At 33.4% G+C, this 12,948-nt stretch overlaps 1 protein-coding gene across 1 annotated transcript in view; it reads right to left on the reverse strand.

The window, feature by feature from the left end:
• The window catches only part of Tet2 (tet methylcytosine dioxygenase 2), a 124,501-nt gene that overhangs the window by 18,130 nt on the left and 93,423 nt on the right, over positions 1-12,948 (reverse strand). The window contains exons 6-8 of the mRNA XM_076864461.2: positions 12,659-12,867; positions 2,142-2,292; positions 680-769 (exon numbers count right to left, since the gene is read on the reverse strand). Of these exons, the coding sequence (XP_076720576.2) occupies positions 680-769; positions 2,142-2,292; positions 12,659-12,867 (450 nt within the window). The remainder of the gene's footprint in view (positions 1-679; positions 770-2,141; positions 2,293-12,658; positions 12,868-12,948) is intronic.

Genomic DNA, 12,948 nt, shown 5'->3' on the forward strand with positions numbered 1-12,948 from the left:
TGTCCATCTCCCTTAAAAAGCACTGCTTATCTTTATGTCCCCAGTGAATACCCAGTGTATGATTTCTATTGTTGATGTTATTGAAACCACAGAGCCTTTTATACTCTTTTGCTTAAGTAATGATAAATTTTTGAACAAATCACTTTGGTGTCTTAGCACAGTAGCCTAGCATACAAAATAGGCCACCCCCACCCCAGCCAACTCATGGTTTATGGAGCCAAGGCCAAACTATATGGCAAAATCTAACATATTTGGACATATATATATATATATGTTAGACATATATGACACTACATCTCTACTTCTGGGAGTAATCTGAAAGTGTACAATACAGTATATTCATAGCTTCCTATTTCATGAGTTTCTGTAAAAATAGTTAATGTATGATTAATTGAGGTCACATAATTTTGATGTAATCACAAAACTCTGCTTAAAGAAGCAAAATGAGTCATGTGAAAACAAGGTTAGTAGATAGAACAGTTGTGAGGCTTAAAATATCATTGTTTTTAAAGTTTAGAAGATCACAACTCTTTTGGATCATATCAGAAACACTGCAGCACTTCCAAGAAGGAAAAAAGAAAAATAAGGGAAAGCTATTTCTTTAAGAATATTTTTAGATTTAAGTGGATCAATAATAACTAGGCAGTTAAAATCGTTGCCAATAACTGTTTACACTTACCTGATTATTATACGCATCAGGTGCAAGTTGCTTGTATATTGGTGCGATAAGAGTTGACAGGTTTTGAAAATAAGCCTCTAGTTTCTCTTCCTGTATAAAATAAACCATTTGACATTAAATTCTAAATCTATTCTCTACACATAAGAATGTTATTAGTTATATTATTGCCCCAAATACTGGACACAAAACAATGAATGGTGCCTTTCTTATCAAATAACTAAATCATCTTAAAAGTATGGACACATCTAACATCACCTATTTTTGTGCTATGAAATAAGTAGCTATTTGGATTTTTTGTTATACTAACTGAATTTCTACTAGGCATGTAGATAGTTGATGTTTTACATATGCTACGCTACCCTATGCTGTGTGTGGGGGGGGGGTAGGTTAAGGAAGCCAGATATTATAAAGGGGTCACATTTCTGCAGTCACCATCCAATTATTTGTTTGGTTTACTTTGTCCATTCTCAATCTCTATTTTATAGTATTTATAAAGAGCAAGTTAAGCTTTGCTCCAAAGAACTAAAAAGTACTGAAAACTTCAATTGTGGATAAAATTCTCAGAACTAGAATGTGTTTTCTATGAAAAAGTTGACAAAGTTTACTTGACAAAGGAAATGCTAACTTATAATCCTACCATCCAAGTTCAGGAAGAACAGATTTTCCAAATAATATGCTTTTAAAAAAGGTAGGAGATAATACTTGGTTATTTCATTCAAACACAGAAGTTCTCATTTCAGATTATTGTGAGGGGCGTTGTGTCGGGGGAGGGAGAGAAAGAAACAGGGAGCGACAGAGAGATATAGACACTTGACAGAGAGGTGAACTTTAGATGGTGGGCAGTTTCTGTGCAGAGCTTGAGAGGAGGGGGTTTCCCAAGCATCTTCTGGATTGGGTTTAATGCAAATTGCTTAAAGTGATAAACCTGTATGAACTAGCCATGAAAAACTTTCAGAGTGGAAAATTGCTACTTTTTATCAAGTTTACTAAATACTTTCTCCTCTTATCAAACAAAAGAGGATGCCCAGCATGCTTAAACATTATATTATCGAATACATGATTTTTTGAAAAATATACCATGATTGAATTTTATGTTCACTTACTATATATTCAAATAAAACTTTTAAATTATAAGAACAACCCCCCTGGTGTTTAAAAGGCATCTATAGTATAAGTGTGTATTTTAATTGTATTTAAAATCTGAAAGATAAGGTAGAGGAAGTGATAGGGAAATTTTTTTCATATTCAAATGCTAAACATATTGAGGGTTTTCTAATCTTTTAATTAGCATACTGTAGACTGCATGAACCAACGGCTTCAACAAGAAATCAAGGTTCATTTGATTTACCTGAGATGAAATTCCCTCTGCTAATGAGACGATAACAATATATATCATAATTTACTTTACCCATGCTCATCAGTTTCCTAGAATGAATAGTTTATAATCAGGAAATAAACCAACCTCTTTTGGATCATCCCCAAGTAGCTTAAATTTCCTTGGAATCTTGCTTCTGGCAAACTTGCATCCATTATAATACATACTCCATGAACAACCAAAAGAAAAGGAGGCACCACAGGTCTTTGGATCTAGCCCCTGACAGGCACAGGTTCTCCTAAAAAATTAAAGGACCAAGTTCAAGACTATGAACAGCATTACCTAGGTTGCCAATCTCATAATCTGGGTGTGTATATACAAAATGAATTTGAAAGTAAGTCTAATAACTATTAACCTGAGGCATAATCACACCCAGAACAGAACAATCTCAATTGACTTTAAAACACAATTTATGGGTGAATTATTCTATCACACTGTTGCATGTAGTTGTACTTAGTTTTCATTGAATACCATATTCCGTTTTGTAAATATGCCACAAATTAGCTAAATCTACCATTGATGGGAATTTGAGTGCTTTAGAGTGTTTAGCTAAAAGCATACTATTACAATTGTAACAGCCCTGGTCAGATATATTTTAATAACAGTAAACAAACAATCCAAAGTATAAACAATAAAACAACCTAGGAAACAGGATTTAAGTAGTCTTATGAGTACTAATGTTATTTTAACATTACTCTGTGTATAGAGATATAAAGAATTAATTGCTTAATGTAAATAATCTTTACTAGAGGTAGGAAAAAAACAGTACAAACCCATGATTTGAATTAAAAACTTTTATTTCTAAAAAATAATTAGTTCATGTGTCTGCCCAGTAAAATGACATCTCAGTAAAAAAGAGCACATATAGATATATTGTGATTTCCAATAAAATGTATATAGGTTATTTTTAAAAATTTGTCATTGATGACCCTAAGCAATCAAACAGCTGGTAAGGAAAAGTTCTTTTAATTTATTAGTGTTATTTTTATTAATTTATTAGAATTTCAGCTAATAAATGCAGGAGAAATCACACAAATATACAGAAATTCCAATACATGAATCTCACAAAAATGCCAGAATAAGGATCTTTGAAAATTCCTCCATAAAAGAGATGCATACTAGAAAAATTTATCATAATCAACTTTTTCAGAAATCTGGAAATTAATAAAAATCTTATAGTAATATATAGTGTATTTATTAAACAAATGAAGTGAAAAACTCATTAGAGAATTAGCAGATCTGAACAGGAGGGAAGAGGAGGGAAGGATCTTGAAGCTACATCAAATGAAATCTTTATTTATTTATTTATGCTTTTGGTTTTTTGGATTGAATAAAAGAATGAAACAGAGCCTTGGAGAGGTGTGGGACACTAAACTGTAGGGACATATTTATCATGGGAGTCCCAAAAGTGTTGGAGCAAGAGTAAGGAAAAGAGAAATAATGACTGAATTTCCAATGTTTGTGAACATTAATCAACATGTTCAGCAAGCTCAACTATTTCTATAAAGCATAAACTCAAAGACAACCCTGCAAACAGCATAAACTGCTTGAAGCCAAGACTAAAGAGAAAATCTCAAAAGCTGCAAGAGACTCATGTATGAGGTAGTCACAGTAAGATCAACAGTTGATGACCCACCAGAAACAATAGAGACCAAAAGGCAGCAGATTGAATATTAACACAAGGGAACTTTAGATAGGACTAAGAAGCTCTGGTATACTACTGCACAGTAAGGTGAATATGAATAACAATCATACAGTATCTATCTCAAAAGACTAGTAGAAAGTATTGTGAATGTTTTTACCATAAAGAAATGACAAATGTTTGAGGCTATACATTTGCTTAACCTGTTCTAACCATTGCACGATGTATAAATGTATCAAACATCAAATGATATCACATTTAAATATACAAATTTTGTTTTTATGTATCATTTATAAATTAAAGTGCTACCAGTAAAACACTATGAACAAAGGATTTTATATCTAGAAAATCTATCCTTCAGAAATGGCTAATAAATTAAAACATACTGTAATAAACTGACATTTTATTATTATCAGGCATGCCCTACAAAAAATCCTGAATCCTTCAGGTTGCAAGGAAATAACACTAGACAGAAACCTGAATTGTATCCAAGAACTTGAAGAACACTGGTAAAGGCAATTACATAAGGAAATAGAAAAGACAGTGTGTTTGTCTATGTGTCTGCATATTTGAAACTACTTTTTATCCTATCTTATTTAAAAACAATTGCATAAAATAATAATTTAAAAACTATGTTAATGTATTTATACAATATATTAAAAAGTAACTTGACCAGGCATGCTCGTGCATGCCTGTAATCCTAGCTACTCAGGAGGATGAGGTAGGAGAATCAAAAGTTCCAGGTTAGCATCAAGAGAACTTAGTGAAACCCTGTCTAAAAAAATAAAAAGAACTAGAAATGTAGCCCAGTGGGAAAGTGTCCCTGGGTTCAATTCCAACATGAGAAGAAAAATAACTTCTATGATGTAAGAACAAGTTTTCCTTTTATTACTGTAACTAATTGGTATTATTCCAAACTTAGCTGTTATGTAGTTAATTCCATGGTCATAAGAAAATGACTCCAACAAATATAGAAAAAGAAATAAAAAGGGAGCTAAAATGGTACACTAGAAAATATTTACTGAACACAGAAAAGGCAGTAACAGAACAATAGAGAAACAAAAAGGCAGACGTAAATTCTACCTTATCTGTGTTGATATTAATGCATATAGAATAAATGCAATTAAAAAGCAGACACTGGCAAATAGACCTTTATGTGACCTAATTATATGCTGTTTATAAGAGAAACACCTTAGTTTTGAATACACACATAGGTAAAAGTAAAAGGACTTTCCTGTTTGTGTGTATAAAATAATGCAAATAGTAGCCAAAGATTAGAATGCTTGTTTAGCATGTGCAAGACCCTGGGTTAAGTCTCCAGCATTGAAAAAAATAATGTATCGGAGTGGCTACACTAATATCAAGTAAAATAAACCTTAAGATAATATTACCAGAGAAAAAATAGGCGCATTTTATAAAGGTCAATCCATTAAGATGATATAACTTTTTTTTTTTTTTTTTTTGCGGGGTGGGAAAGGGGATGCCAGGGATTGAACTCAGGGGCACTCAACCACTGACATACATCCACAGCCCTATTTTGTATTTCATTTAGAGACAAGGTCTCACTGAGTTGCTTGGCACCTTGCTTTTGCTGAGGCTAGCTTTGAACTCATGATCCTCCTGCTTCGGTCTGTACCACCGTGCCTAATAAGATGATGTAACTCTTACAAATATATGTACCCAACAAAGCACAAAAATAAATGAAGCAAAAAAAAATGACAGAATTAGAGAAACACATAATTTAAGATTCCATTTACAGCAATGGATAGAACAATTAGTTGTTCAAGAAAAAATCAAAAGCTGTGAAAGTACTACACACAGAGCAGACACACAACCATCTATAAAACACTCCACCCAATAACAGCAGAATATACACTTTCTTCAAGTGCACATGGACCATTCTCCAGGATAGAATATATCATGTTCTCTAATGAAGTTAAAATTTAAAAACAAGATACTACAGGGACACAGCCCACATCAATGTTTATAGCAGCACAATTCACAATAGCCTGACTCTGGAACTAACCTACATGACCTTCAGTAGATGAATGAATAAAAAAAAATGTGGCATACATACACAATGGAATATTACTCAGCAACAAATGAGAATAAAATCATGGCATTTGCAGGTAAATGAATGGAGTTGGAGAAGATAATGCTAAGTGAAGTTAGCCAATCCCCCCAAAACAAATGCCAAATGTTTTCTCTGATATAAGGAGGCTGACTCCTAGTGGGGTAGTGAGAGGGAGCCTGGGAGGAATAGACAAATTCTAGATAGGGAAGAGGGGTGGGAGGGAAAAGGAGGGGGCAGGGAGTTAGAAATGATAGTAGAATATGCTGGATATCATTATCCAAAGAAACATGTATCAAGAAACAAATTGGTGTGAGTATACTTTGTATACAACCAGAGATATGAAACATTTGTGCCCTATATGTGTAATATGAATTGTAATGCATTACTCTGTCATATATAAATAAAAAAACTTAACAAAAATTAAAATTGGTAAAAAAATTAGTGAGACTGATAAACACAAGATTTAAATAAAATTAGAAATGAAGGAGGATACACTACTACTAACCTTACACAAATTAAAAAAAAAATTAAAGGGAACACTATAAAATCTACATTTCAACAAATGAGATAATGTGGATGAAACAAAAACATTCCTAGAAAGTCACAAGCTATCTATGGTGGAATGAGATGGAGATCATTACCTTAAATACATGTATGAAGACATGAGGGGGAAAAAAAACTGACTCCAGAATAGAAAGTCTGAATTGACTTATAAATAAATTTTTTAAAAAAGATGAAATCCACAATTACAAGAACCCCACAGTACTTCCAGTTTCTGGTCTGGCATGGAGGAAGTTTAGAAGTTGTCACTTGATCTTAACATGTCAAAAAAATTTAAAAAATTAAAAAAAAAAAGTTAAAAAAATTAAAAAAAAAACCCACAAGAAAATAAAAAACAAAATCACTACTTAGGTGTGTCAGAAGTGAGGTCACAATGCAAATCACGGTCCCGCATACTGGAGAGACAGGCAAATAGAAGGAAACCCAAGGCAGAATCCTCTGTGGGATCCCAGGCTGGCACAGGAAAAGCTTAACTGTAATTGATGAATTGCTAGAGGCTCAGGGTGGGCAACTCTTGAGAGCTGAAATCTCTACCGCTATCCATCAGTGTGTGGACCTAAAACTTTTGTGAGTGGCTGAGTGGGTTTTATCTCAGAAATGTAATCAGTTCAATGAACAAAAATTAATTAATACAATATGCCATATTAACAGACTGTAGAAGAATCCCATGATCATTTCATTAGCTGCAGACACACACCATGCGAAAAGTCCAAGACCCCTTTTTCTTTAAAATTAGCAAACCAGTTATAGAGAGGAACTTCTGAACTTGATAAGGAACTCTAAAGAATATCTATAGCTAGTACCATACTAAATATTGAAAGTAAGAAAACTGCCCATTGAAATGAGGAGTGGGACAATGATGTTTTCTTTTGTTCACTCTATTAAACATTTTTTTGAGGTTCTAACAAAGGTAATTAGGCAAAAAAGAAGAAATAAAAACATATGAATTAGGAAGATATAAAACTTTCTATTTCTAGATGACATGATCTTATATGTAGCAAATCCTAAGGAATGCACTAAAAAGACTTAATAAATTTAATAAACTACTATAGCAAATTGGCAGGATATAAAAGATAAACAAAATCAAACACTAAAAGCACAAGTAGCAAACTTAATAAAAGACTGAATTTGATTTAAATTTAAAAATGCTTTGCTTTAAGGCATTATGGTTAAACTGAGGACAGAACCTATGGAATAGAAGAAAACACCTGTAAACTATACATTTGAACACACAAAGAACCCTTCAACTCAAAAAGGAACACAAATGTGGGCAAAGGTTTAAGTAGACTTTTCTATAAAGAAGATATGTGAATGAGCAATTCATATGTGAAAAATGCCAATGTTATTAGACATTAGGAAAATGGAAATTAAAACCATGTGATACCCTTCATATACACCGGGATGGTTATATTTTTAAAAAGACAATTAATAATTAGTTTTCCTGATGATACATTATTGGGAGGAATATAAAATACTACCTCTGCTTTGGAAAGCAGTCTAGTATTTCTTCAAGAAGTAAAACACAGAATTACAATGAGAAACAATGTCATTTGTAGGTACATACACAAAAGAACTGAAAACATGTCGATGCAAAAACTTGAACACAGATGTTCACAGAAATATTATTTATAATAGCTAACTAGTGAAAACAATTCAAATTGCAATCAACTATTGCATGGATAAAGAAAATGGGCTTTATACACAAAATGAAATATTATTGTCACAAAAAAGGCTGCTGACTAATATTACAAAATAATTGAATTTTGAAAACACTAAGGTATATGGAAGAAGTCAGATAGGCCAAATATTATGATTCCACTAATATGTAATTACCTGAATAGACTATTCTGTTCACCATAGAGACCAAAAGTTTATAAGTGGTTGCCTCTCAGGAGGTGAGAATGGGAAAGCACTGCCTGAAAAATATGGGGTTACCCCCAGGGAGTGGTCCAGGTGTTTAGAACCAGGGAGAAGTAATGACCACATAACTACTTTGTATACTATAACAATTGAACAGTATAATTGAAAACGGCGAATTTTATGGGTATATGAATTTCCTCAAATTTTTAAAAAAATAAAACTCTCCATAACAAGTTTCAATATCCTTAAATTGATTTCCCTCATGAAATGGCTACAAAAGGGCATTTTTATTTCAACCGAGGGTCTTTCAAATACTATTAAAAATAGCACAAGACAGTTTTAATGACTCAGATTTTGGTTCATGGTTAAGTGATGATTTAGTAGACTAAATATAATAAAAATATTTATCTACATAATAGATTTTAAAAAATTATTAACCTTTAATTGTCATAAAATATTTTAAAAAGTGAAAATATATATAAACATATATAAACTAGCAAAATACATTGATTTGGGGCTGGGGATATAACTCGGTAGAGTACTTGCCTCACAGGCATAAGGCCCTGGGTTCAATTCCCAGGACCAAAACAACAACAACAACAACAAAAAAAAAAAACCACCTACATTAATTTAAACTTAGACAACACTAAAAAAGATGAAACTATCCTTTTGCAAACTAATAAAATAATGGAGACAGATAATGATCACCAGTGAATTTTAAACCATCACATGAAAGTTTGCTGGGTGGTTAGATCAAGTTGACAGCTCCTAAACACACTTAACATCACTAAAATTAGAGCCAAGAATATACTGTGTGCTGGTCATGGTGGTAAACATCTGTAATCCCAGCTACTTGGGAGGCTGAAACAGGAGGATGGAAAGTTTGAGGCCAGCCTGGGCAAATCAATAAGACCTTGTTTCAAAACAAAAAGGGCTGAGATGAAGCTCAGAGAGAGAGAGTGCTTGCCTAAGATGCATGAGGGCCCTGGGTTCATTCTTAGTATGCTCCCACCCCTAAATGATAAATGCCAGTGTAGAGAAGATACAGGGTAAATAAAGGAGAAGAAAATTAAGCCAAAGAATAAGGATGAAATCACCCAAATCTAGAATGTGGGAAATTTCACAGAGAAAACCATCTGGTCATTTAACAAATGAATTCCTGAAAAGAGGGGGAAAATATTACACATAAAAAGAAGCTTGTGAATCATAAAATTTATTATCCTAACTGGGACACTTTCAAGAGAGAAAGAAGTTCTATTTAATAATTATGCCAGAACAAGCATAATCTGGAACCATTTCATTCAAGAGCTCCATCAGATGTAAACTGTGTTTGCTTTCTTTAAGTCATTATCTTTTCCCATGTTTGTGCTTAAATAAGATCTTATTAGGGAATTTCAATAGAGTTTGAATATTAAATGATATGAAAGCATTCTTGCTTTTAGGTGTTTGAACATTTTTACAATGTAAAATGTCTTAAAATGCTTCACATCCTCCACCATGGCAGAAGGCAATTTTGGCTTTGACTTCCTTATGATGACAGATACACTCCCACAACTCTTAGTTGCCAAAAAAATATTGGTTAGGCTTAGTCATAAACTAGAAATCTCAAAGGGAAATCTTTAAAAGAAAAACAGCTGGTTTTGGTTTAATAAAAATGTAAAAATCACTTTTTGACTTTCCCACTGCAAAATGTTCTCAGTGTTTTTCCCTGGATTCACAGTGGGTGGTTATGGTGAGTGTGGACAGAAGGATTTGTAAGAACTTGGTGAAGAGGGGGTCACAAATCTTTAACCATGCAACTGAATTAGCAATCCCAGAGATTATTCTGTTTTTGGCACAATTTTAACTTCTAACAGCCATAAAATAAAATTTACTTAAGGGATAGACAAAACTTCAAAAGGTTTTTCTTACTTAAGTCTCCAATGCCAGTGGATAGTGTCTGATTTAATCATGTATTTAATTATTTTGGAATATTGCTCTAAGTATGCAAAGACTCAAGTTAAAGCATCTCTTGGTAATTACACCTTTACCCAATACAAGAAAAACAAAAGTGTACAACTAGACCTTTAACATGTCTTTGTATTTGAAGCATATCTTTTTTGTGTATGTGTGTGGGGTGTCGTGTATCAAACACAGGGCCTTAAGTGTGATAGGCAAGTGCCCTATCACTTAGCTATACCTCAGACCTGATGTGTGTCTCTTAGTAATTTTGTGCTTGCCAAGATATAAAACTATTTAAAGGAGTTAAAAAAAAAAAAGATCCCTTTTTGAAGTCAGGCATGATGGTGCATGACTAATCCCAGTGGCTCAGGAGGTTGAAGCAGAAGGATAGCAAGTTCAAGGCCAGCCTCAGCAACTAAGCAAGGCTTTAAACAACTTATTGAGACCCTGTCTCAAAATTAAAAACAAATAAACAAGCAAATAAATAAAAGGGCTGGAGATATAGGTTAATGGTAATGCAAGCCTAGGTTCACACTCTGTTTGTTTGTTTTTTAAAGATCACTATTTGAAACTCTGGCCCAATCATTATCAATGGTTTCCAAATGCAAATTAACAAAATTTAGGGAAGTTCTTAACATGAAAATTTCTCTCTTGGGGCTGGGGTTGTGGATCAGCGCACATGCGAGATCCTGGGTTCGATCCTCCGCACCACATAAAAATAAATAAATGAAATAAAGGTATTGTGTCCAACTACAACTAAAAAAATAAAATAAAAATAAACATTAAAAAAATTCTCTATATATGTCAGATTTCATTCAGGAAAAGGCATTTATAGGAAATCAAAGAAATATCTTCAGGGAAAAATACCAGAGATGGGCTGAGGTTGTGGCTCAGTGGAAGAGCACTCACCTATCATGTATGAGGCCCTGGGTCTGATGCTCAGTACCATGTATAAATAAATAAAATAAAGGTATTGTGTTCACCTACAACTAAAAAATATATATACCTATTAAAAAATACCAGAAATACATGAAATTAATGATGAATGAATATAAAAAGTTTACATCAAACTTTAGTTAATTTAGGGCTGAGGATGTGGCTCAGAGGTTAAGTGCCCCTGATTCAATCCCTGGTTTAAAAAAAACAAACAAAAAAAACCCCAATAAACCAAAAAGCAACAACCACCACCACAAAAAAACTTCAGTTAATTTAAATGTAACCACAACTGTCATTTTCATAAGAAATCCTTTAGTGATTCATATCTTCAAGCCATCAAGTTTAAGAGGAATTCTGCTTTAAAAACAATGTAGTGTTGCTGAATTCCTGAGAACCAAATGCTACTATCAATATCAGCCCAAGATGTCTTAATTTTTATTTTCATTCTGATTAAATGTACTTCCACACACTTTTTTTCCTACAGGACTAAGAAATTAGTGTAGATTGAAAAGTATTTTATGCCTAAAGTGGTTCATCATTAGGTTACAAGTCATGAGTTAGGAAATGGCAATTAATGATTTGTAAGAGTGAACTGATGTCAGTTAAGTACACAGTATGAAATTTGGGGATCATAGCCATCATAGAAACCCAAGTGATCCTTTTGGAAGAATAACTTTCTTAAATACATTATTAATTGATGATTTGACCCCTATGACCCAAAGAGAGAACCTGTGTTAATAATGTTAGTAAAGTCATAAAAATTAGTTTCAGTCAGCAAACACACACATTTGATCAGTAATGGGTTGTTGCAATGAATTGAATGAGTACTTCCATAAGCTCAGCGAACTAATTTGTAGTTTGGTGGTTGCAGAGTTAGACTAAAGAAAGTGAAAAACTGAAATTATTTTTGAACCAACTACTGATTTGAGCATAGTAGCAAGAACCTTCCTATATTTTAGTGTTATGTAGGAATAATATATAGCATAGGTATACTAAAACTGAAACTCCTTTAAAGCAACAGATTTGACTTCCTGTCAAGTGGAGAAAGTTAACCAAATATTAACAACTGAATGCACTAAATATATTTAGCTACATACTCTTGCTATCCTATTCCAAATTTCTATGTTCTTGGAAAATAATGTTAAATCTATAGTCTGTAACTTCTCAATTCCAAAGTAGCAGCAGTAAAAATGGAAGCAATTTTGATTACTATTGCAGAAATAATAAACTAGATTTTATGAAGTAAAACTAAGCTTGCTAATGTGGTAGCCAGGCATAAAAGAGCATTTGGAGCATAAGATGTACACAGTTTCAAGTTTATGGTGTATTTGAGGCCATGTGGGTACAGATAATTGGATTTCTAATAAACTGCTCCTAACTAATGTATATACTGTCTGAATGTACAAAATGTTAATGAAATAATCTCAAATTATTCATGTTAGCAAATAATAGTTTAATTCCCTGATTATGACATCTGCATTTTAGTCCCCACTTTAAAAATGCAAGTTCAACTCTCTTCCACTAAAGCCCAAAGTTAGGCTTTTCTACCAGTGGCCTCAGAGAGGGGAAGAAGTCTGAAGTTTCACTTACTCCTCGTTCAGGGCACATCGGCGATTAGTGAACGCGCCATATTTCCTCAGCGTGCTGGTTAGCTCCACGTAGAGTGTGTCAGCCAGAGACAGCGGGATTGCTTCCCACACCAGGATGAGAATCACAATCACTGCAGCCTCACAGGTGTGGCCAGCTCGCTCACGCACCAAACACAGGAGCTTCTCCTCAAGGCAGCTTCTGCGAATCACCTGTGAGGTTCGCCATTGCACCACCCCACCACCAAAAAAAAAAAAAAAAAGCCCAAAACAGTAAGATAAGAGCATTGGTTT

Source organism: Callospermophilus lateralis, chromosome 8, assembly GCF_048772815.1.
Source record: "Callospermophilus lateralis isolate mCalLat2 chromosome 8, mCalLat2.hap1, whole genome shotgun sequence".
Taxonomy (NCBI): domain Eukaryota; kingdom Metazoa; phylum Chordata; class Mammalia; order Rodentia; family Sciuridae; genus Callospermophilus; species Callospermophilus lateralis.